This window comes from Lithobates pipiens, unplaced genomic scaffold (genome assembly GCF_037356315.1).
Source record: "Lithobates pipiens isolate NorthernLeopardFrog02 unplaced genomic scaffold, aLitPip1_a1.2 Scaffold_1, whole genome shotgun sequence".
NCBI lineage: Eukaryota > Metazoa > Chordata > Amphibia > Anura > Ranidae > Lithobates > Lithobates pipiens.
Window position 1 is genome coordinate 68,541,679 of NW_027507685.1, and position 26,242 is coordinate 68,567,920.

Consider the following 26,242-nt stretch of genomic DNA (forward strand, 5'->3'; position numbering starts at 1 on the left):
GTGAGCGTCTCCGCCATCAGAATACACTAATCAGTGTTACAGGCTATAGCCAGCAGTGCTGATTGAGCAGGGAAAACCCAACAAGGCTCTTGTATGGAAATCAGTAGATTGACTCCTGTACAACCTCCCTGCCCCTACATAGATAGTCCCTAATGAACCTGCAGAATTTCCATCCATGTATGGCTGGCTTTGCTCCATCTCTCAACCCACAAGCAAGAATAGGAAGTGAGATCAGAGGAAATAACCTGGAAAATGTATAGCAATTTAATGCAAAACAATGCACATCCATTATGTGTTTTAATGCAAGATTGTGTGAACAGGCCATAACAGATTCCCCAACAGTACAAATGGCAGCCACCCCAACTCATTCCCCCATCCCCCGTCGCCATCACTTTGAGAAAATTGGCCAAAGCAGGTGTGTTCTGGCTGCAAAAAGGTTACTATCACCCCCTCCCCCACCTCTTCATTTCTCAATGTGTGAAGAAAAGACTTGCCTATGTTCCCCACAGAATCTTCCTTTCATTCACCAAACACTACCATGTGAATGCGGGGAGCTGTGTGGTGGTGCAAACATAGACTGATTATATACATCTTTCGTCTCCCAATTGCTGTTCAGTTCCACGAACGTCTACTACTCCCATATAGAGGGATAGGTCCGCTCTACCTCACCTTCAGCATACACTATCCACCCGCCATAACTGTTTGCGTTCCAAAAGTTGCGTTCCAGTACGCCACCTCTCTGTCTTCCGCACGCACACCTCCTCCGGCTTCCTATTGGCTTTCCACCGGGCGTAGAGAATGTTTATTGGTTCCTAGAGACACCTGTTCCGGCCTACTATAAGCTTTCCCATTGGTGCGCACAGTGGGCGTGTTCTAATAGCGCTGTACGTCCAATATTACTATTGGTCCCCTTATTCAATGGTAAGTAAGGTACCAGACGACGATTGGTCGTTGTGCTAGACGCCATATTCAATTTCTTATTGGCTAAAGCGATGCCATTAGCGTCGTTGGTGTTTGTCGCTATTGGCTGATCGCTTCTTCGCGTTCATCCCGGGCTTGGAAGCAGCAATTACAGCCTCCGCCATGAGCTCCGTCACTGTCAGTTCGGCTCCGGTGGTCACCGTCCGCGTCAGCAGCAGCCTGAACTCGTTCACGGCAGAGAAGAGGCTGGTCAGGGGGCTGACTCTGGCGGAATTGAAGGTGTGGAGGGCGGTAAAGGCCCCTGACAGGGAGACATGTGACAGTTATGGGGGAGGGGCGGGGCTGCTTCAGGTCTGGATGCATCCAGGTGATGCTGAGTGAAAGGATAACCTTCAGACCAGGTGTGCTCTGCGTGTCCAGGCGCGAGCTCTGCGTGTCCAGGCGCGAGCTCTGCGTGTCCAGGCGCGAGCTCTGCGTGTCCAGGCGCGAGCTCTGCGTGTCCAGGCGCGAGCTCTGCGTGTCCGCTCCAGGCGCGAGCTCTGCGTGTCCGGTCCAGGCGCGCTCGCTGCGTGTCCGGTCCAGGCGCGCTCGCTGCGTGTCCGGTCCAGGCGCGCTCGCTGCGTGTCCGGTCCAGGCGCGCTCGCTGCGTGTCCGGTCCAGGCGCGCTCGCTGCGTGTCCGGTCCAGGCGCGCTCGCTGCGTGTCCGGTCCAGGCGCGCTCGCTGCGTGTCCGGTCCAGGCGCGCTCGCTGCGTGTCCGGTCCAGGCGCGCGCGCTGCGTGTCCGGTCCAGGCGCGCGCGCTGCGTGTCCGGTCATGGCGCGCGCGCTGCGTGTCCGGTCCAGGCGCGCTCGCTGCGTGTCCAGGCGCGCGCGCTGCGTGTCCGGTCCAGGCGCGCGCGCTGCGTGTCCGGTCCAGGCGCGCGCGCTGCGTGTCCGGTCCAGGCGCGCTGCGTGTCCAGGGGTGAGCGCTGCGTGTCCGGTCGAGGCGTGCGCTGCGTGTCCGGTCGAGGCATGCGCACTGCGTGTCCAGGGGTGAGCGCTGCGTGTCCGGTCCAGGCGTGCGCGCTACGTGTCCAGGCGTGCGCGCTACGTGTCCAGGCGTGCGCGCTGCGTGTCCGGTCGAGGCGTGCGCGCTGCGTGTCCGGTCAAAGCGTGTGCGCTGCGTGTCACGAGGTGTTCTTTTTATTAGGGGAGTCATTCAGTGGGGTGGAGTTCAGCTGCCTGTACAAAAATATGCCCCAAAAAACACCTGTAAAATAGCAATACCTTGATGTGAACGGAGCCCAACTGATTTCCCAATAGTACAAAGCACTGGCAACCAACCCAACTTATATGAGAACATTTTATGGCCAAAACGGGCATGCTCTGTGAACTCTGTATGTGTATAAAGCTATAAATGTGGGTAAAAGATTTAGTAGTATACATGCAGCTTGATGACGGACATGTGCTGTCCGAAACTGCAGTCGCTTGTAACTCACTTGTAAGTAAAGAAAATGGATTGCCTCTCCAGTGTGTGTGTGTGTATATGTATATATATAATATTAGTGCATCTCAAAAAATTTGAATATCATCAAAAAGTTTATTTCAGTAATTCAATTAAAAAAAAAAAAACTATTATTTATTACACACAAAGTGATATATTTCCAGCATTTGTGTCTTTAAATTTTGATTACGGCTTACAACTAGTGGAAACCCAAATAGAAAACTAGAATATTACATAAGACCAATATATAAAAAACATTTTTTTAATGCAGAAATGTTGCCATGATGGATCTGAAATGACAGGCGCTTTTCAAATGTAAGGACTCATTCTTGCTGGTAGTTAGAATCTTTAATATTTGCAAAAAAATGAAGGTTTCCTATTTAGAATAATAAGCTGTCAGGTTAGTAAAACAGCGATATCAGAACCGATTAGTCATACAGTTTGTAGTGTACATAGATTTGAAAAACAATGGGATAAAGGAATATTCCTGAACTTTGTTTAGCTCGTGGTTACTGTAAAATGATGTGAATGCATCAATGCAGTGCATGTTATCTCAGCTTGCAGAGCTTGGATTCATTGAATGAGTTTACCAAAAATGTAAATATTGCATTTCATTTTGAATATACTAAATTATTAATGCATCTTAACAGAAAACTATCTTTTAGGTAGATTTTTACTCCAAAAGCATTTTTTTTTTTTAATCATTGATTCATATCCACCCTGCAGTATAGTATGCACTCAATACTTGGTCAGGGTTTTTTTTTTTTTTTTTTTTTTATGAATTACTGTGTCGATATGGCATGGAGGAGATCAGTCTGTGGCACTGCTGTGGTGTTATGGAAGCCCAGGCCGCTTTGATGGCGGTCTTCAGCTCATCTGCATTGTTGGGTGTGGTGTCTCTCATCTTCCTCGTGACTATACCCCACATATTCTGTATGGGGTTTAGGTCAGGCGAGTTTGCTGACTAATCGAGCACAGTGATACCATAATCATTTAAACCCGATATTGGTACTTTTGGCAGTGTGGGCAGGTGCCAAGTCTTGATGGAAAATAAAAATCAGCATCTCCATAAAGCTGGTCCGCAGTGTGAAGCACGAAGTGCTCTAGAATTTCCTGGTAGAGGGTTGCGCTGGCTTTGGACTTGATAAATCTCAGTGGAGCAACACTAACAGATGACATGGCTCCCCAAATCACCACTGACTGTGGAAACTTCATTGGACCTCATGCAACTTGGATTCTGCGCCTCTCTACTCTTCCTCCAGACTCCGGGACCCTGATTTCCAAATGAAATGCAAAAAGAGGACTTTGGACCACTGAGCAGCAGTCCAGTCTTTTTTTTTTTTTTCCTTGGCCTAGGTAAGATAAGCTTCTGACGTCTCTGGTTCAGGAGAGTGGCTTGGCACAAGAAATGCGATAGTTGTAGCCCATGTCCTGGATATGTCTGTATGTGTCTGTGTGGTGTCTCTTGAAGCACTGACACCAGCCATAGTCCACTCCCCTGTAAATCTCCCCCAACTTCTTGAATGGCCTTTGCTTCACAATCCACTCAAAGCTGCTGTTTTGTCCCTGTTGCTTATGCACCTTTTTCTACCATGCTTTTTCCTTCAACTCAACCTTCCATTAATATGCTTGGATACAGCACTCTGTGAACAGCCAGCTTCCTTAGCAATGACCTTTTGTGACCTACCCTCCTTGTCAAGGGTGTCAATGACTGTCTTCTGGACAACTGTCACATCAGCAGTTTTCCCCATGATTGTGTAACCTACTGAACCAGACCAAGAGACCATTTAAAGCAGGGATATGCAATTAGCGGACTTCCAGCTGTTGCAGAACTACAATTCCCATGAGGCATAGCAAGACTCTTAGAGCCACAAGCATGACAGGCAGAGGCATGATGGGACTTGTAGTTTAGCAACAGCTGGAGGTCTGCTAATTGCATATCCCTGATTTAAAGGCTCAGGAAACCTTTCCAGGTATTTTGCAGTAATTAGCCGATTAGAGTGTTACACCATGAGTCTGCAATATTAAACTTTTTTACAATATTCTGAGATACTGAATTTTGGGTTTTCATTAGCTGTAAGCCATAATCGTCAAAATTAAAAGAAAGAAATGCTTGAAGTTTTTACACTCCTGTGTCTAATGAATCTTTTTATAATAGTTTCACTTTTTGAATTGCTGAAATAAATTCACTTTTGGATGATCAATTTTTTTTGAGATGCACCTGGAAAACTGACAGGCAGAATTACATTTGCAACTTATGCTTTATGTGGATTCAAGTACTGTTTTATATGTAAATGATCACCCTGTAGAACAACCCAGTGAGTTTAAAATAGAAATGAAGGGCAAAACATTTTGTGTATAGTTGTTAAAAAAAAAAAAAAAAAAAAAAAAAAAGGATTTATAAGTAATCACATTCTCTCTTGTCAGCTGCATAAGGAGCGCAGGGAGCTAGTGGATAAGAAACGGCAGTACATTCATCTTCCCTGTGTACTGGGAAGATCAGCACAAGCCTGATCATTGGAGGAGAGCAGGTTGCGTTCACAGCTCATAAAACTGACCACACTGTGCTCTCATGCTTAATGTGGTCAGTTTTTTTTACAGGAAAGCAGGATCACCAGGGATTTCACACAAAGGAAGCAATACAAAGAGAACAGGATATTTTTTCGTACGCGTACATGGTACAGCAGACACGTATCATGAATATGAAATGATGCGCTTACATATTCTTTAAAGCTGAGTGTATCTCTTGAAAACTAATCCATAGGTTTTTAATGTCCTTGTCATTGCAGTGTAAACTAGAGCTGGTGGTTGGGTCTCCGGCCTCATGTATGGACTTAAAGTTATTCAGTGTTGACAATGAGTTTATCCAGAATCTGGACCAGGATGATGCATTACTAGGCTCTTACCCTGTGGATGATGGCTGCAGAATTCATGTGAGTAACTGCTTGAGCCTCTGAAGCTTCACTGTGAAAGCTTTAAGAATACAATGATGATTTGAAAAATACAATTGTAAGTAACCATTATTTATTTACAGGTAATAGATAAGAGTGGTGCTCAAGTTGGGGAATTTGAAGATGTGTCCAGAGTTGAGAAATTTGAACTTTCAAGTGATGCCTATGACAAGCGATCAGGTTAGACGTTTTATGCTTCCCCTCAAATTATTTAGACTTCAAATAAAATAGATGCAAGTCCTAACAGACTGTGCTTCAACAAACCAAATGTCAATCGTATACAATTTCCATTTAACCTCATAGTGCCTGCGCCTCACGGCCCTTTAAGAGGTTTATGATTCCAGGGGGTGGGGCCACGTGACGGCCGTGATTTACTGTCATGGCGGTCACATGATCTAAAAACTCCTGATCACAAAGGGCGATTGGGGTTTTTCGGTTAGGCGATGGTAACTGTTCCAGGAGCACACAGCGTGCACGCTCTCAGGAACACGTGTATTGGCAGCAATTCACGCAAATATGCGGCCCCTCAGTGCTAAGGACCAAGCACTGAGAGGTCACATATTTGCATACAGCCGACAAATTTTTTTTTTTTTTTTTTTTTTTTTATTGGGCAAGTGCATGTGGTTAGCACAGGGCCAATCGGCACTGTCTAGACAGTGTCAGTGGTCCTGTATTCTGATAGGTCAGCCAGTGCAGTATGAAAACTCCTCCTACAAGCTTTAACCAGGAACTGATAGAAGTCAAGACTGCTATATACTGCTGATGGAGAAAAGGTATTTAGTGACTTCTATATTTACGAAAATTATTAAAATTATTGCATTTCCATGTTCTGTGTCCTGTGGGAGACCAGATATAATGAATGCAGGGTCCTGGGTTTGCGAACACTTTAACATCCTTATTTGTGCTTTACACTATTTTTATGATCAATTAAAAAAGGCTTGAAGTTCATGTCACTGATCAAGGAAAGGCATTTGTCTTGTCTGTTATCTATGCGGTTTCCCTATGAGAAGGGGTCTTCTACTATGGAAGCAGGCTTTGAGCGCCAAAGGCTCTTGCCTATTAACTGAGCTCAATGCCAAAAGCTGATACAGCAGTGTAATTAATGATTCATGAAACTGTACAGTGCAAAATCTGTAGCATTCCCATAGATATAGGGGGAAAAAATCATGCAGTCTGGGTACTCTGAGCTAATCAGGCATGATCACATGTCTGCTGGCCTTGCAAAATATAATGTCCAACCTTTCTTAGGCTGACCATAGGTGTTTTATTTATTTTTGTTTGGTCTGTACAAAAAGAAAGAAAAAATGAACATGATGGATGGAGGAATCCCTCTGCTGGGAAATTTTTATCCTGACAGCGGGACCTGCTGCTGTCAGAATACACTGATCAGCAGCTGCCGATTGACAAATGTTTTCCAACATGTCCCTTTGCCAGAAGTCAATCAAATGATCAACTTTTGTCAAGCAGGGTCAGCAACACATTTATCAAACTTGTTCCAGTTCCTGCTGAACCCGCCAAATTTCAATTGGTGTATGACCAGCTTTGAATGGAATATTATAATGGATGGCTTGGCTGAATCATGACAACGTGCGCATTTCAGTGCACAGAGTTGTGGTGTGAATAGGCCGCAAGGGTGACATCTGTTCTCTGACATCCCTTAACAGCATTTCTTATCTCCTGCCTGAGGTTAGTGCTCATAGCATTTGCTCTAAGTAATATGGTGCCCTGTGAAGACATTTTGCTCTTAGAGCAAATGCTATGAGCACTAACCTCAGGCAGGAGATAAGAAATGCTGTTAAGGAATGTCACAGAAGAGATGTCACCCTTGCGGCCTATTCACACCACAACTCTGTGCACTGAAATGCGCACGTTGTCATGCCTTGACACACATTGGTGTGTTAAACAGGCCATTCAAAATGAAGGGGTGAAACGCTACAAGGCATATGAAAGTCAGACAGGCTGCATTTTCCTACAGCGCAAAGCTGTAGCGACAGCATTACTCCCTCTCTGGCTGAACCAAGGTTTCACTCTATTGCAGCTGATCTGTCAGTGGTGAATGTGCAACATTTTGTCTTAACATAGCAACGCTGTAGCATTAGATAAGTTGCCACTAGTGATCCTGTTGCTTGCAACATTGGTACCAATGATGAGATCTTTAAACTGAGATGACTATTAGAGCATTGATGCCGCACCATTTGATAGCATTACAAGACACTATCAATTAAAGTTTTGGTTAAAGCTGAAGTCTTGTAGTTATAGGTTAGGTAGGCAACATTGCTCCTTGTGCCACCATTGGGTTTGTGTGTATGATTGTATGATGATCTTAGTTTTCTAAATCTGTTATCTATGTACAGTATACATTGGATTGCTCTTCAAATATCATGTCTCTATTCCCTGTAGACTCTGTACGTTCCTTCCTAAAGAAGAATAAGATGGGTAAGTTCAATGAGGAGGAGGCAGCTCAGAAAGCAGAAGAGCAGCAGCGTAAGCTGGAGGAGGAGAGGCTGGCATCTGAATCAATTACAGTAGGATCTCGATGTGAGGTGCGGGCAGCTGGACAGCCTAATAAGCGGGGCACTGTTCTGTATGTTGGTGAGTAATCAACCTTGGGATGGCACAGAAACTTGATGGTTTCTGGAAATTGATGAGTTTATATTAGGGATGCACCGAATGGGTTTTTTGGTGCCGAAACCGATACCGAAAATGAAAAATACACTAGGCTGAAAACCGATACCGAAAATGACTGTTTTTAAAAAATATTTTTTATACAGGAGGTGGTCAGAGACTGGGGACATGGTACAGGAGGTGGTCAGAGACTGGGGACATGGTACAGGAGGTGGTCAGAGACTGGGGACATGGTATAGGACAGGGATATGCAATTAGCGGACCTCCAGCTGTTGCAGAACTACAAGTCCCATGAGGCATAGCAAGTCTCTGCCAGTCACAGGCATGACACCCAAAGGCAGAGGCATGATGGGACTTGTAGTTTTGTAACAGCTGGAGGTCCGCTAATTGCATATCCCTGGTATAGGAGATGGTCAGAGACAGAGGACGTGGTACAGGAGATGGTCAGAGACTGGGGACATGGTACAGAAGATGGTCAGACTGGGGACATGGTACAGGAGATGGTCAGAGACAGAGGACGTGGTACAGGAGGCATCCCCCATTGCAGGCCAGTGTCCCCCATTGCAGGCCAGTGTATGCCATTGCAGCCTGTGTGTCATTTTGCAGCCAGCCTGTGCAGGGAAGAGAGCCGCCTCCGCCGCCTGTTTGATCACAGCGCCGGGAACATCACAGCTTTCATTTCACTAGCTGTGTGTTCTCGCCCGCGCGCCGTCACACGCAGCCCCTCCCCCCTTGTCGGGGCACTTTGATAGACAGATCATCCGTCCAATCCTGTCCATACAGCTATTGAAATGAAAGCTGTGATGTTCCCGGCACTGTGATCAAACAGGCGGCGGAGGCGGCTCTCCTGCGCTATACACCCCCCATGATGGGCATCACCAGGGGTGAGGGGCGGAGCCCCGCCCCCCACCAGGCCACGCCTCATTTTCGGCTCCGTTATCGGCCGTTTTTCTCTTTCGGCAAATTGCCAAAAAGGGCATTTTCGGCCGATATGTTTCGGCGGCCGAAATTTCGGTGCATCACTAGTTTATATCCCTCATGAAACTGTTAAAATCTGAAATGTAAAACTGTTCACACATCTAGCACTGAAGAGGGTTTTATTTCAAACTGATTCATACATGCAGTATTGTAGTTTCTACATTTTATAACAGGACGACCACTAAACATGATCAGATACAAGAAGCCTGTTGGCTGGTATTGCTGTTTGGATGAAAAAAAAAAAACTCCTATAGCAAGGTCAAATTAAAGCTGAACTTCAGGCAATATACCATTAGCCACATATACTAACTTTCCCTGTTCACAACTTGTGTGCCTATACCATTTTTTTTTTTTTTTTTTTGACCAGTCTATTTTTTGGGGGATAAATTTACCTTGATAATAATTGTTCTGGTGTCACCGCTTGTAGTCAGGCACCGCAGCTACCTGGAAGCAATTGTAGAGAAGTGCCAAGGTCACAAGTTTTTTTTTTTTTTTTTATTGAGCATGCCACAATGAACAGAAATGAAAGTTTGAGATAATACCGGGATAACCAAAACGTAGAGGTGAATGAGGAGGCAAAGCTAATGCTGGGCAGGACAAACCAGGTATCTCCAAGCCAGCCCTTCAAATGGGGCTTAAGCTAGTGGGCAGGTCAGACCAGTTTGGGATTCTCAGATCTACTTATTACAGTGATCAACGGCGTAATAACATTACCACTCATTTTGAATGGAACTGCAAAGGAAACTTTACAGGATTAGTGGCTGGAGAAAGAGCAGACCACAGTCATTAGTCTTCTGAAAAGAGTAAATTAGACTGAATCTGGATTCAAGTGGGAATGGAACTATTTCAATGTGGAATAAGATTTCTGCTTGTACTTCTAAAAAAAAAAAAACAAAAACAAAATTTCTTCCTACATAACCTTAACAAATGCAATTTTTGTTATGTGTGTTTGGCTCCCAGAAAATACATGCCACATTGCTGTTTAAAAATTATTATAGAAACACACCGCACATACGAGTATGATCAGGTAAGACTAGAAATGTACCTCTACAGCCAGGGCTTCAATCTTATCTGACTAATAAGCACCAACCACCCACCTTGCATTCATATTTTTTGTTTAAGAAGATTTTACTGTGGACCTGACAAAAAAATAGGTATACATATAGTCTAAAGAACAATGTTTGCCAAAAGTAGCCAATAAATTGCAACGCCACAATGACTACTTAAAAACAGTATAAGGGAGTACTAGTATAGTAATGTGAACATTGACAAATCACATGCTTAGAAGGGGGTGATTATAGTAAAAGGAATAGAGTTAAATGGAAAGGGAGAGAGGGAATTGGAAGTAGGGAGGTGAAACGGTGGTGGGTTGGGTAGGGCATGGTCCCAACTCTGACGTAAAGCGATAGTAAAGTCAGCTTTTGAACTTGTATCTACAGGTAAGCCTATAACCGCTTGCCCACCGCCCTATAGCAGTTTTACTGCTACAGGACGGCCGCTTTGCGCAGGTGTGTGTGTGTGTGTGTATATATATAATATGTGTCGCCACAATGTTTCGGGGGGATGAAACAAAAGGAGAAAATTGTGAGACTCTTTAAATGAGGTGCATGGGATCATACAACCTCCATGCCTATCTGTAAATAAAAGGGGGGATTTGGGACTTTATATGAGGTTAGTAATATGACCTGATCAAATGAGTCAATGTAGAAAAACGTGTGTATTGTGTAGCATGATAAATCATGCATCATAGTCAGCATTATGTCAATGTCATGTTTTAATCATTACAAATTTATATGTATTGTATTTATCGGCATATAACATGCACCCCAAGTTTAGGAGGGAAGTTTAAGGAAAAAAACTTACATTTAAATGCCCATCAAGGCAGCCCTATCAGTAATCATCTGCAGCCTTGTCCATCATTGCACCCTGGTCAGTGTCATTTGCAGCCTTGCCGTTTAAAAATGCGGGACTGCGAAAGCCGCCGAGAGGCTCACAATCGGGGGATTGTATCAGGGTATGACAGTTATGCTACACAATAAATACATGTTTTCCCCAATCGTCTTTCAGGACAGCCACCTTAGAGAGACACCGGCTCCTCCCCTCTGAGGAAACACCGCCTTCATTTTCATGATTTAAGCCTCCTCCTCCCTTCGTTCCTCAGTTATGGTGTTTCCTCCGGCGGGGAGACATCGCCAAGGAACCTGAAGGCTGAATTCGGTTGGTGAATCTGAAAGCTATCCGAGCGGAGCCCCGGCCTCGTTCGGCTATCCGACCATTTATCGGTCGGTCCGGGACAGTCCTATCAGCGGGGAGCTGAAGTGTTCGTACTGTCCATATACCCTAAACTTCGCTTGGGGAAGCAGGAAGTTTATGGGGTCGTCTGTTCGTTCACCCGTGGGTGTTTCAACGGAACAAACAGTCCAGTCGGCTGGGGAAGCTGAATACTCGACTGACCTTTACACGCACTCCAATCTTCGCTTGGGGAAAGCAGGAAGTCTTTGGAGAGGTTCATCCCTGCGTTTCGCCCAGTGGGGTACTGAACGAAGGCGTCCAGGGCCCCCCTGTGTATGCAGCCGGCTGGGAGCTGGAAGCCGGACCGGTAGACGGGCGACGTCAGTTCCGGTGGGGGCGGACCCCTTCGTTCAATCCGCGTCTTCCGGTTCCGGACGCGGCACGTGAAGGGGAACCTAGCGTTTGGCTGGTGCAGCCTCTCTTTCTACAGTCTGCACAGGTAGCTGTTGGAGGCACGTTCGTACCACGCTTCCTCAACGGGAGAATGTCCGAAGCAGAGGCTTCAAGAACTCCTGGAGATAACAGCACCAGCCACTCAAAGGTAATAGCCCTGGAGAGGGGTTCCCTTACCTTATAACCAGTAGCTCCACTGGTGTGTTTTCCCCCTAGGTGGTCGGGGGGAAGGGCAGTGCATCTGGGATCCAGGTGGAGATTGATCCTAGGAGGGGGCACTCCCGGTGGTTCTCTTAAGTAGTGCTGGTGTTTCTTTTCTTTTCTTTTTAAAGTTTATGCTGCTCTCTCTCTTTTGCTTCAGGTATCTCAGAAAGACTTAAGCAGGTCCCCCCTTGGCTCTTGGAGGAAGTGTCCTTCATGTAGAGCCTCTTTGGGGAATTCCTGGTTCAAGGCACTTTGTAAGGAGTGTTTTAAAGGCCTGGATAGCTCAGTCCGTAGCTCTGTTTGGGTGCCATTAGAGAGCAGGCAGCAGAACAGGGTGCAGATCTGGCGGCTTCTGTAAAGGTTTCAATGCCCTCAGCTCCAGAGCACTCTTTTCACCAGCACAGCAGAGTGTTCCACCTAACCCAATGGTTGTTCCTCCCACAGGTTAGGGAGAATCCAGAGGGTTCCAGAGGGAAGTTGAGGAAGAAGTGGACAGTGCCGTCTCAGACTCCCAAAGGGAGACTGAGGGTGAGGACTTGGATGGGGAACCCAAAAGAACCTCACGGTATAAACTTCCCCTGGATGAGATGGAAAGGCTCTTGAGAGCTGTCCAAATCACTTAGGAGGCACTGTCACCCCACGATCAGATGTACGAGGGCCTAGGGGGAGCGGGTGTTCCCGGGTCATGACGTCTTGATTGATGCCATCAAGGATGGCAGGATCCCGAAGGAAAACTTTTCTTTTCTGGTGCATTAAAGCAAAGGTTTCCTTGGGCGGAAGAGGAGGCTCTCATCTGGAATAAAATCCCCCGGGTTAGATGCGGCCTTTTCTCAGATGTCCAGGCATACTGACCTGTCCTTGGGGACATGGGGGCACTTTTAGACCCTATGGTTTGAAGATGCCTGGGTTTTACCATAAGGAAATCTCTAAGCCTACCATAGCAGCCACAGTGGTGGCTCGTAGTACAAAGTATTGGCTTATCCAGATGAAGCAATGACGGCAGAGGAGTCTTTTCTATCCTCCTTTTCCCGTGCTGCTTTAGGCATTGGCATACTCTGCGGATGCTTCGGCTTAATTCATTCGATGGTATGCAAGGTCCTCGGCTCTGACCAACTCAGCCTGGAGGGCCTTAAGGCTGTAGACATGGCAGAGGGACAGGGCGTCCAAATCAAAGCTCGGTGGAATCCCTCTTTAGAGGAGACCTGCTGTTTGGGCCAGGTCTTGAAGCAGTGCTATCGCATGGCTTATAAGAAAGAGGCCTTTCCCCTTAAGAAAAAAATAGGGGGAGCAGTTAAAAAGGGTCCTTCTTCCCCCAGTGGGAGATGATCACCTCCAATCAGTTTGTGTTGGGGATCATCAAAAGAGGTTACCGTGTGGAATTTTCAGAGCTTCCCCCTTTGAGACTCCTTGTCACTGAGCTGACAAAAGGTGCCTTTCTTTCCTCTGCAGGAGTTAGAGGAATAGGAAGTGGTAATAAAGGTCCCAGCAGATTAAATAGGCAAGGCTTCTATTCTCTCATTTGGGGTTCGCAAGCCTGTGGAAAAGTTCAGGCTCATCCTGAGCCTGAATCGTCTGGGTGTCTTGGTCACCTACAGAAGTTTTTGGTTGGTTTTAATCACGGGGTGAGGGCACCTCTTCCACCAAAACTGTTTCAGGGCATCGATAGTAAAGGATGCATACCTGCATATTTCCAACGCAGAAAGCCACCAGCGTTGCCTCATGCTGGCAGGGATAACCTCGGTAGGGGTGCTACACCTTCAGTTTAAAGCACTCCCCTTTGGGCTATCCCCTTCTCCCTAGTATCTTCACCAAAGGGGGTCACCTTCCTGCGATGGTAGAGGTCCTGTCCTTCCTGCGTCTCAGGGTAGTCTCTGTGATCGTGTATCTTAACGATCTTCTCCTGTTTGTCCCTTCTCTGGCGCAGTTGAACGGGGATCCACAGCTTATAAGGGACCTATTAGGGAGCCTGGGTTGGCCTCTGAACCTACTGAAACTCATCTTAAACTTCTTCCCAAGGGGGTCACCTTCCTGAGTAAAGAGGGTCAGGTTGAGCTTACTGACATCCACGCTCCTAGCTGTTCAGTGGACGGGGTTACGTTACTGTCGTCTGCAAGCTATTCATCTTGAAGGTTTGGGGCCACAGTAGAGGGCCTTAGGACTCTGTTTTCGGTTCTAACTCAGGTAAAGAAGCCAGGAGCGGTGGCGTGTGACAATGCGCGCCGTCTCCCAAAGGCGCAGTCTGCGGTTGGATTGCGTATGTCTGAGTTCTAGTCCACCCTGTGTCAAATCACGAGGGTCTCTGTTGCTAGCTTTAGCACGGTAGCTCATGACTGATCACCGAATGGCAAAGGTCACAGCTGACAGTCCCGTGCTGGCAAGGTAGCAGTGAGTAACCGACTTAGAGCATTGAGATAATACTACATAGCCTGTATTTTAAAGTCCCTTTGGTGGGATAGGGGAGCATGTTTGTCACAAGGCCTAGAGTGGATTTGGCCAATATCCAAGAAGGAGGGAGTCAAAGAGACCCTCAAAATTGGAGGGAGTTGAGAGCAGTAGATCTGGTTCTCAGGACCCCGTAGAGAGTGCTCTGGGGACATTAGGTAGCAGTCATGGAGACAATCCCTTGGCAGTGGCTTACGTCAATAAAACGGGGGCTTCTGGAGCAGAGCCTTAAGGGCCTTAGCGAAAAGCCACCCTCAGATGGGCCAAATGTTAAATTCCTGTCCTTCCAGTGATCCGGTGGAAAGGAGAGCAAATTCAGGTATTAGATGCCTCAGCAGGAGAACGCGGGGAGAGAGCAACCAGGTTCTCAAACAGGACGTTTTCGAAATGATCACCCGGGGGAGGGGGATGCCCTCGATGGACTTCTTTTGCCCCAAGGGAAAACGCGAAAGAAGCCATCTCCTGTTCTATGAGCAGGGGAGATGGGATGTCGGAAGCAGACGCACTAAGCACAGACTTAGGATTTCTCTAGGTGCTATGCTTTCCCCCTTCCCGTCCTGATTCCCGTCTTGATTCCTGCAGAGTTGAGGAAGTTCTGGTGACTCTTTCTAATCACACCTCAGTGGCCCAGGAGGCCGTGGGTCTCCATTCTTAAGGGCCTGTCGGTGGAACTCCCCTGGGTTTTTTCCCAGTGTCCAATCTGCTGCCCCCAGGTGGAACCTTGCAGCTTGGCTACTGAGGAAGTTCCGAATGGCAAAGGGGTCTCAGACTGTTAGTAGCCACTCTTTTGAATGGCAGGTAAATGGAAGCTCAGACCATTTTTTTGAGGGTATAGAGGCGGTTCAATAGCTGGTGCTCAGAGAACTCCTTCAAGGAGCACAGCTCGGGGGCCGTTCTAGAGGTCCGGCAGTCAGGGGCAGATAAAAGGTTAGCCCCGAAACATTGGAGAGTCAGGTATCCGTTTCAAGCGTGTTTCTGAATAGACTTCTAATGTCAGACCTTGGGATAGTAAGGTTCTTCAGAGCCTTAAGTAGGTGAAGACCAAGCCTTTGGTCGCCCCCTTCCCAGTCGGGATCTTGCTTTAGTTTTACAGGTTCTCACAAGGGAACCTTTTGAGCCGTTAGAACCTTGCTCGTTAAGATTGATCACTACCAAAACTGTATTTTTGGTGGCAATCACTACAGCAGGGAGAGTAAGTGACTCGAAGCCCTTTCTATTAGGGCACCTTTTTTACCTAAGGTAGCCTCTAGTTTCCATAAGAATACAGGAGATTGTGCTACCTACTTTCTGTTCGAATCCAGTAGGAGAACAGGAACACATGTTTCACAGATTAAGATGCTAAAAAGATGTGTTCTTCATTATTTGGATTGCACAAGGTCAGTTCAAGAAATCTGATTCATTTTTTGTGTTGTTTTCTGGGGCTAGGAAGGGTTCCAAAGCCTCTAAACGTACGATAGCTAGATGGTTAAGTTAGCCATTGGACAGGCGTACGTGACAGGGAGGTTAGGTCCTCCAGTTGGGGTTAGAGCACACTCAGCCGGGGCAGTGGCAACTTCTCAGGCAGAGTGGGCTGGGGCATCTCCTGCACAGATCTGTAGTGCTGCAACGTAGTCCAGTGTTTCTACGGTTGTGAAACATTATAGACTGGATCTTCTGTCAGCCAAAGAACAAGCCTTTGGCCGTATAGTACTGCAGGCAGTGGTCCCACCCTAAGGTAATGTACTCGCTTATCCTCTCTAAGGTGGCTGTCCTGAAAGACGATTGGGGAAAAATGGAATTACGTACCGGTAATGTCCTTTTCCAGGAGTCTTTCAGGACAGCACCGGTTCCCACCCAAATTGTTTGCAGATCATCGGGAACTCATTACATGAGGCCGTCAGGTAAGACTTAAAAAGTTTATTTGTTTGACGTGTTCTTGTGTCTCCCCAGTTTGGCCGGAGGTACTCTGGAAGAACTGAGGAACGAAGGGAGGAGGAGGCTTAAATCATGAAAATGAAGGCGGTGTTTCCTCAGAGGGGAGGAGCCGGTGTCTCTCTAAGGTGGCTGTCCTGAAAGACTCCTGGAAAAGGACATTACCGGTACGTAATTCCATTTTTTTTCTACATTGACTCCTTTTGATCAGGTCATATCACTAACCTCATTTAAAGTCCCCAATTCCCCCCTTTTTGTTCAGGGTGATGTGCATTAATAGTTTTCCACCACACACATATTCTGCTTTTAGGCCAAAAGGATGAATTTTGTTCTCCTCTGACCATAGCGCCTTCTTCCACATGTTTGCTGTGTCCCCCACATGGCTTCTCGCAAACTGCAAACGGATTTCTTAATGTCTTTCTTTCAACAATGGCTTTCTTCTTGCCACTCTTCCATAAAGGCCAGATTTGTGAAGTGCACGACTAATGGTTGTCCTGTGGACAGATTCTCCCACCTGAGCTGTGGACTTCTGAAGCTCCTCCAAAGTTACCATGGGCCTCTTGGCTGCTTCTCTGACTAATGCTCACCTTGCCGGACCTGTCCGTTTAGGTGGATGGCCATGTCTTGGTAGGTTTGCAGTTGTGCCATACTCTTTTTTCCATTTTCAGATGATGGCTTGAACAGTGCTCTGTGTGATGTTCAATGCTTCTAAAGTGTGTGTGTGTGGGGGGGGGGGCTCTGATCGTCGCCATTACTAGTAAAAAGAAAAATGGCATAAAACATCAGTTTGTAGACAGGATAACTTTTGCGCAAACCAATCAATATATGCATATTGTGATTTTTGCCAAAAATATGTAGCAGGATACATATTGGCCTAAATTTAATGAAGGAATTTTATTTTGTACATGTTTTTATTTGGTAGTTTTTTTTTTTTTTTTTTTTTTTTCAGAATGTATGCTTTTTTGTTTTATAGCGTAAAAAAATAAAAACCGCATAGGTGATTAAATGCCAAACAAAAGCTCTATTTGTGGGAGAAAAAAAGGGGGACATCAATTTTGTTTGAGTACCACGCCGCCAATGGCTCCCCCTGCTATCAATCCAATGAGGCTCTGAGACAGCAGCTGGAGCTGCTGGGCTTGTTCTTGTCGTGGAAAGATGGGGCTGCACCACAAAAAGGTTTTACACCTTAATGCATAGAATGCATTAAGGTGAATAACCTTGAGACTTTACAACTTCTTTAATCTCAGTATAAATACAGCTGTTCTGTGAAGCCCTCAGAGGTTTGTTAGAGGACCTTACTGAACAAAACGGCATCATGAAGGCCAAGGAACACACCACACACACACACACACACACTTTAGAAGCATTGAACATCTCACGGAGCACTTTTCAGGCGCTTCAGCAGCACTGCCCATTCATTTCAACGGGCAGGGTGTTTTGGGAGCGGTGAATACACCGCTCCCCCGCCGCCCCAAAGATGCTGTTTGCAGGACTTTTTTTCCCGTCCTGCAAGCGCATCACCCCAGTGTGATAACACTCAGGCTTTCACACTGGGGTGGCTTGAGAGGTGCTTTACAGGTGCGACTTTTGGTGCTAAAATGCCTGAAAATGCCTGAAAAGCACCCTTGTGTGAAAGGGGTTTTATTCTTTTTACATTTTCTTTGTCACATCTTACAGCAAAAGCCATGGTCTGCAAAGCATCAGAGGGATCTCATTGTTAAAAAGGTATCAGTCAGCGGAAGGGTACAAAATAATTTCCAGGGCATTAGATATACCATGGAACACAGTGAAGACAGTCATCATCAAGTGGAGAAAATATGGCACAACAGTGACATTACCAAGGACTGGACATCCCTCCAAAATTGATGAAAAGACGAGAAGAGGCCTACAGCAACATTAAAAGAGCTGCATGAATATCTGGCAAGTACTGGCTGTGTGGCACATGTGACAACAATCTCCTGTATTCTTCATATGTCTGGGTTATGGGCTAGAGTGGCAGGACTGAAACCTTTTCCAATACCAGTCAGTATTGGCACAAAACCTTCAGGCTTATGCTAGAATGCTGAACATGAAGAGGAACTTCATCTTTCAGCATGACACCAACCTAAAGCATACATCCAAATCAACAAAGGAATGGCTTCAGATGAAGGTTAAAGTTTTGGAATGGCCCAGCCAGAGTCCAGACGTGCATCTGATTGAAAATCTGTGGGGTGATCTGAAGAGGGCTGTGCACAGGAGATTCCCTTCGCAATCTGACAGATTTTGAGTGTTTTTGCAAAGAAAAGTGGGCAAATATTGCCAAGTCAAGATGTGCCATGCTGATAGACTCGTACCCAAAAAGACTGAGTGCTGTAATAAAATCAAAAGGTGCTTCAACAAAGTATTAGTTTAAGGGTGAGCACACTTATGCAACCATATGTTTTAATTAGTTTTACTTCCCTCCACCTAAAAGATTTCAGTTTGTTGTTCAACAGAGTTGTACAGTTTATAGGTCACATTAAAGGTGGAAGAAGTTGTGAAATAATTTTTGTTTGTATCGCAGAATCCTGACATTTTAACAGGGGTGTGTAGACTTTTTATATCCACTGTATGTCCTGAAAACCAGATGAATTTTATGTAATAATCAGCCTAACAAGTAATGCAATCTATGCGGTGCCACAATTGGCACCTTTTGGGAGGGGGGACAGGATACCCCCTACTGGCACCCCTGTCACCAGGCCAGTAAGAGAAGCGGGGCCTCGCGCATGCGCAGTAGGGTTCCCGGCGTGAAGCAGTAAGGCTGCACTGTCAGGTTTCCTTATATGCAGTGGCGGCAGCAGCACCCGACAGCTGATGAAAACATCAGCTGCAGTGCCGACATCTCTGTACTCCAGGACAGGTAAGTGTCCTATTTACTTATGGACTGACCGTCGCAGATTTATGTTGCTACTTTAAGAGGAGTATCATTGTTATGGCAGCTAGCTGCTGCCATAACTCCAGTATCCTCTTCAGCGGGCAGTCCGCTTTCAGATAGAAGTATGTGGTCTCTGCGGTGCATTCGCCACAAGATCACTTTCCTCTGGAGAGGGTGCTCCCTCCCGCTGCTCTCCGGAGCCGCCGGTAGTTGCCGAGGCGATCGGATCCTTCTTCCTTCTAGGCATGAAGACAAATGAGGGAAAGATGGCCCCCACCCATCTCCATATCATTGCAGGGCGGAAGCGACGTCAAAACTTCCGTCCATAGCTCTTAAAGCTATGGACAGAAGCACTTCCGTCCATAGCTCTTAAAGGGCCATCTTCTTCCCTTTTTATTTATAATCTTTTCAAATGACTTTTTTATTTTTTATTTTTTTGCATTTTAGTGTAAATATGAGATTTGAGGTCTTTGACCCCAGATCTCATTTTAAGAGGTCCTGTCTTGCTTTTTTTCTATTACAAGGGATTCCGTGCAATAGGAATAAAAGTGACACAATTTATTGATTTTTATTAACCACTTGCTTACTGGGCACTTAAACCCCCCTCCTGCCCAGACCAATTTTCAGCTTTCAGCGCTGATGCACTTTGAATGACAATTGCGCGGGCATACAACACTGTACCCAAATGACATTTTTATAATTTTTTTCCCACAAATAGAGCTTTCTTTTGGTGGTATTTAATTACAACTGGGAGTTTTATTTTTTGCTAAACAAACAAAAAAAGATGCAAAAAAAAAATCATGTTTAATAGTTTATAAAATTTTGCAAACAGGTAATTTTTCTCCTTCATTGAAGTGCGCTGATGAGGCTGCACTGATAGGCTGCACTGGTGGGCACAGATAAGGCTGCACCGATGGGCACAGATAAGATGGCACGGATGGGTGGCACTAAGGGGCACTGATAGGTACCACTGATAGATGGGACTGATGGGTGGCTCTGATGGGCGGCACTGGTAGATGACACTGATGGGCACGGATATGTGGCACTGGGGTGCAGCACCTTTGTTGAGGCAGACTGTGGGCACTGCTGGGTGGCACTGTGGGCACTTCTGGGTGGCACTGACGGGGGGCACTTATTTTTTAATGAGGTGGCACTGGCAGGGGGCAGGTGGGCACTGGCAGGGCTGGCCGTGATCGGCTCTTTTTTTTTTTTTCTCCTCGCTCTGTCAGCGCAAGGAGGAATAATAGGCGATTACCGGCTCTGTTGTATCACATGATCAGCTGTCATTGACTGACAGCTGATCATGTGATAAGGGATCGGGATCGACCCCTTGCTCGGATCGGTGATCAGGCGAGTCTTATAGACTCGTCGATCACAGAGCACGTCGCGCGCGCCCCTCAGGGGGCGCGCAGGCCACTCGTGCACGGGGCGACGTCAATAGACGTAGTCCCGGCAAAGGAGGTCCGCACTGTAGCCGTCATTCGGCTATAGCACGGGTCTCAAGTGGTTAAAGAACAGTGTAAAAACAAAATAAAAGGTAGAATAAATACAAGCTCGCACGCAGAAGTGATCGTATATGTGAAAACTGTATTCAAACCACACATGCGAGGTATCGCTGCGATCAGTAGAGCAAGAGTAATAATTAGCCCTAGACCTCCTCCTGTAACTCAAAACATGCAACCTGTAGACTTAAACCTCGCCTATGGAGATTTTTAAAAAATTTTTTGAAGTGCAACATGTTGGGTATCAATTTAGTCGCCGTAACGTTATCTTTCACAATGAAAAAAAAATTGGGCTAACTTTCCTGTTGTCTTACACTTTTTTTAATAAAAAAAAAAAAAAATATTTTTTACAAAAAAAAGTGCACTTGTAAGACCGCTGCGCAAATATGGTTGACAGTATTGCAACAATCGCCATTTTATTCTCTAGGGTGTTCGAGGGGAAAAATATATATATAATGTGTGGGGGTTTTAAGTAATTTTGTAGCAAAAAAAAAACAGTTTTGTAAACAACAAATCTCAGAAAGAGGCTCGGTCCTGAAGTGCTTAAAAGCCAGTAGCTGCAGTATGTGTAGCTACTGGCTTTTAAATTTGCTTTTTTTTTTTTTTTTTTTTTTTTTTTTGGGTGGACCTCCGCTTTTAAGGTTTTAAAGGCAATCCAGCAAGCATATACCTTTATGATATTGAATGGAGGTATTGCATTTTATGTGTGCAAGTTCCTCCACAAGGCTAATATGTTCAGCACATGTTTGATGGAAGGGGCCTGTTGCTTCCATTGTAATGGTACAAGAGATTTGGCTGCATGAGCAGGTGTGGGGTGATCGTCTGTATTCGCTGGCTGCCTTGCCTGTAAAATGGAATAAAACTGACCGGGGATTCTCTGCACATTAGAACCTTGAATATCTACTAGTGGGAGGGGGGTTAATAACGTTTTCTGATGGGTGCATGAATCACCCTCATCCTACACAGGCTCTTCAACATAAGGGAGACACGTCGGAAAACAGGTGGTGGAGTTTTGCTGGGCTATGTCGTCTAGTCAAGTACTTAATCTCCTATAGTTGATGTGTGACATTTGTAGACTAATATCTTTCTGGTTCCTCAATGTGTCTTGTAGATCTGCTTTCCATAAGAAAGGTAATCCTGGGTACAGCTGAGTATTGATACTTAGGCTTGGTAGAATTGGGAGATACATTTATCCTGTGGCGTAGGAAAGGAGAATATAGTCTAGTCTTTATTGGAGTTGGCCCTTGTATAGATCTAAGGTTTGGGTAAGGACCATATAACCTGTGATAGTAGGAGGGAATGTGTCCATTGATGAGATAGTCAGGAGCTTTATGTTCCTCCAGGTGTATGAGTAAAGAATGGTGAGTAACATGGTGTTACCTTGTTTTTTTCTTATTGTAAATGACCAAAATGTGAAATCCTGTGTTAAAATTGGAATAGGTTTTGGTCTGCAGGTCTGAAGACTTGCATAGTTTAACCACTTCCCGCCCACCAAATAACAAAATGATGTCCGCAAAGTGGTTAAGTTATCCTGACTGGACGTTATGTGACGTCCAGCAGGGTAAGAGCGTGATCGGTGGTGTGTCAGTTCTTCCTAACCCCCCCCCCCCCCCCCCCCTTTTTTTTTTTTTTTTTTTTTTTTTTTAAATATTTGGAGCGCAATAAATAAAAACCCCAGTGGTGATCAAATACCACCAAAAGAAAGCTCTATTTGTGGGGGGGGGGGGGGGGGGGGGATTATAAAAATTTTGTTTGTCATTCAAAATGCGACAATGCTGAAAATTGGACTGGACGGGAAGGGGGGAAGTGCCCTGTATTGAAGTGGTTAAAGGGCATGTCTTTGACACAATTGACCTTTAAAGAGGACGTAAACCCTGATGGGTTTTACTTCCTCTGTCGTTCCCTGCAAAGTAAAAGCATAATGGGCTAGTATGTATCGCACTTGCCTGCAAAGTCCCCGCTGGTGGAAGCATCCATTTTCGCCCTTCTTCCTTCTGGGGCCAAGGACTCGGCTATGTAACTGGGTGGAGCTGGAGCTGCATGACATCACTCGTGCGCGGGAGCCACCAGTCACGGCACATGCGAGTAAAAACTTTCTTCACAGCGCATGTACCAATGACATTGGCGCACTGCAAGGTAAATATCTCCTAAACGGCGCATGTTTAGGAGAGATTTCCACTATTATTCTAGGCTTACCTATAGGTAAAATTGACGCAGGAGGGTTTACAACCACTTTAATAATTCCCTGCCCCCTGGTTGAGTTTTGAAAACATAATTGTTTCTCCTGTGCTGGTCACATGAACCTTGTTGAGGCATTTGTCACATGGATTTTACTGAAGGAGCAGGAAGGAATGATTATATAAATGCCAGTCAGCAGATATGCCTCAGTTCTAATATTCCTTTTAGCAGACATGTGACCACTGTGTTGGTACTGACCACATGACTGGTACCAGAGTAAACTGTATCTAGGATTCCAAGGTAAAGGTAAGTGTTTTGAAATAGTCTACCCTTCTTTTTTTTTTTTTTTTTTTTTTTATATATAAATAACTTCATCTCTCCATTGCTGTATTCAATACGGGGAATTACTGGGCCACATCACTTCTCTGATTCCTGTTTTTATTTGGTCTCTTTATAGGTCTAACTGATTTTAAACCAGGGCACTGGGTTGGTGTTAAATATGATGAACCTTTGGGGAAGCATGATGGAAGGTAAGAAACATTTCTGCTACAGGTTGGATGAAAATCACTCTAGCATAAATTACCTAGCAGAGAGATGTTTACATTTCCAAAACACAAACTTAAAGCGGTAGTAAACCACTGAAAAAAAACCTGCAAGACAATAACCTGATGTGCTAGTATGCATCGCATACTAGCACATTTTGAAATACCTTAGATTAAAGCTCACGCAGTGCGCCTGGTCACTGCTGAGGGGGCTGACCTGTTCCCTCTCCATTTATTCCAGGTTTGTGGTCTCCGGTGCTGTTAGTGACCAGAGTCACAATGATGTGTGAGAGTCCTCTGATCCGCCAGACCTTCAGAGCGCATGCTCCACTGACGTCAGCGGCTGCATGCAGGGTGAATATCAAACCACTCAGGTTTAGGAGATATTAATTTTACCTACAGGTAAGCCTTTATTATAGGCTTAACTGTAGGTAAAAATGACAGAGTCGGGGTATGCAACCGCTTTAATGGGTTAGTTCACATTTACGATAAAACTGCATGTGCAGATAAGGGGTGTCCATAGATTAAAAAGCAAAAAACAAAACAAACTCTGCAACTCTAACTAAAGTTGAATAATGCCCTTGCTATAGGTTTTGGCCATTTACGTACCTCCTAAACCCTGACTGGAATACTTCCAGAATGTTGCTAAGTGAGGCCTGGTCATTACTGTTCACCTCCACCATCATAGGTGTTGGCTATTAAACATTGAGTTCAGATTTATTGAATCGGAGTAGAGAGAGAGAGCATGTGAATGGGGGTTTAAATTGGAGATAAAGGTCACTCCTGTCATGTTGGAGGTGAACCGTAATGACTAGGCCTCACTTAGCAATGTCCTGGGAGTATTCTAGTCAGGTTTTGGGAGGTATGTAAATGGCTTACACCTATAGCAAGGTTATTATTCAACTGTATTCCTGATGTTAAAGGGAAAAAATATATACTAAACTACTGCACCTTCTTTTTATCGTCTGCGTAAGCATTGCAGTCTGCCAGTGTCAGGTATGGCACAGCGTAAGCCATGCTGTGCCATACCTGACACTGGCAGACTGCAATGCTAGGCACCACCAGTAGGTCACTGAAAACACTACTTTTTAGCAAAGTAAAAATTAGCATACTGAAGCCACCATCTCTTGGAACTCCTGAGGGTCCATCAGCAAAAATAAATAAAAAAGATGGTAATTTAGATATATGCAATATGCAGTGTCTTCTAGTTTAAGTGTGGGGAGAGATTAGAACAACTTTTTAAGACGATTATTGCTGTCGGTGTCACTGTTAGGGACACTTTTTTGTCCTGGTGACCATTAGCACTGAAAGTGAGTGAAAATCAAAAATTCTGTGTGGTCGCCAGAACAGGAATGGAGCAGAACTGACAACCAGGGATTTCTTCTTGCTTCTTCTTTTTTGTGACTATGGAACAGGAAGTAAAGAAAAATCTCCCGGGGGGGGGGGTTCTACTTTTTAAGGTTTTAAACCCAAAACTGCAAAGCAACCAGAATTTTGGCAGGCTAGCAGTAAATGTCCTACATATTGGAATCCTTCCCATCTTGCTTTTTATGGCCAGATTGAGTGACGGTGGATTTTCCCTGATGCAGCTTCTGGTCAGTCTTTACGAGAACAAGCAATCGTACAAATTAAAAACCCATCCAATCACTTATTCCCCCATGATAAGATGGCACTGGCTCCCTCCTATTTTCTCTCCACAAATAGTTTATGAAGTATTCTGCAGTGCTTTGCAAACAGTTAACCCAGAAGCCTAGTAAACGGGGGCTGAATGTTGGACGGCCTAGGCTGGTTCAATAGAAACCGGCTAACATTCTGCCCTTGTGTACTGGAGTCAGTCTGCTGTTCGGCCAGCTTCTGTCAAAGGGTCATGACTGAAAAAGGCCTGCTCCAATGGCTAAGAGTGCTGACCGGAGTGTTCTGGCGGGTGGCGTCCCCCTGTCAAAACACAATGGAACAGCAGGGGAGATCACTGTACTAACATTGCATAGTTTGTACAGCAGCTCCTTGTGAGCTGTCAGGTTTTTTTTCATTCAGCACTGCTGGTTTGAATTTAAAAAAAATCTACTAGTGTGTATGAGGCTTTAGGGAAAGAGTTATGCCAACAAGATCTCCATTCTTAACTGTATAATTTTAAATGGTCTCTGTCTGATCATATATCTTCTTCTTCTTCTTCTTCTTCTTTTTTTTTTTGTCCAGAGTTGAAGGAAAGCGTTACTTCGAATGTGCTCCAAAATATGGCGCTTTTGTCAAACCACAGTTGGTGGTTGTTGGGGACTTTCCAGAAGAGGATTATGGTCTTGATGATGAAATGTGAAAGCTTTGTGCGATTTCCTACCTTGGTGCCTCCTTGAAATTCGATCTACAACCTTCATCACTGCGTGTTTCATTCAGTGTATTAATATTTTTTATTTGTATGCATTCGGCAATTCGTGCCCTTGCTTGGATAACTCGATGCTGCAGACCTGGGGACCCTGGCGATAATGAATTTATGTCACTGATGATAAAGAGGCCATTTCGAGGAACAAATCAGACTTTGCTTAAATAGCTGTATCCATACAGACTGAGTAGTATTTAAAGCATGCGTGATCATAACATATTAAACTTAAACAAGCTTCTTGTACATTTCTGGTAATTTAAACAGAGCAGTTAGACAATTTATTTTTTTAACATGGATTTGCAGAAACGCAGGGCAATTATCGGTGGAAATTGGTAAACCTTATCTGGACATGGACATTGATTGCATTTTATGAGATCTTCCTCCTAAATTTTGTACTGAAGCCAGGGCAGGTGAAATGTTGCCCAGACATGATCAGTGAACAAAACCGCTCTTTATTTCCAGTGTACAAAATGATCAAACTTATCCACTCCCACTGTTTGTTCTCTTATGTTTGGAATGTTGTTGAATTAAAGGAGATGTTGCCAGTCAAA

At 45.2% G+C, this 26,242-nt stretch overlaps 1 protein-coding gene across 1 annotated transcript; it reads left to right on the forward strand.

The window, feature by feature from the left end:
- Window positions 1-983: 983 nt before the first annotated feature.
- TBCB (tubulin folding cofactor B) lies at window positions 984-26,242 on the forward strand. The gene is made up of 6 exons (XM_077453589.1): window positions 984-1,200; window positions 5,193-5,336; window positions 5,438-5,534; window positions 7,755-7,946; window positions 23,230-23,302; window positions 25,511-26,242. The coding sequence occupies exons 1-6, from the start codon at window positions 1,084-1,086 to the stop codon at window positions 25,626-25,628; spliced, it is 741 nt and encodes a 246-aa protein (XP_077309715.1). The 5' UTR covers window positions 984-1,083; the 3' UTR covers window positions 25,629-26,242.

Coding starts and splice junctions, on each gene's coding strand:
- TBCB (XM_077453589.1), top strand. CDS start 1,084: ATGAGCTCCGTCACTGTCAGTTCGGCTCCGGTGGTCACCGTCCGCGTC. Junction 1,201..5,192: donor TGACTCTGGCGGAATTGAAG/GTGTGGAGGGCG, acceptor TTGTCATTGCAG/TGTAAACTAGAGCTGGTGGT. Junction 7,947..23,229: donor GGGCACTGTTCTGTATGTTG/GTGAGTAATCAA, acceptor GTCTCTTTATAG/GTCTAACTGATTTTAAACCA.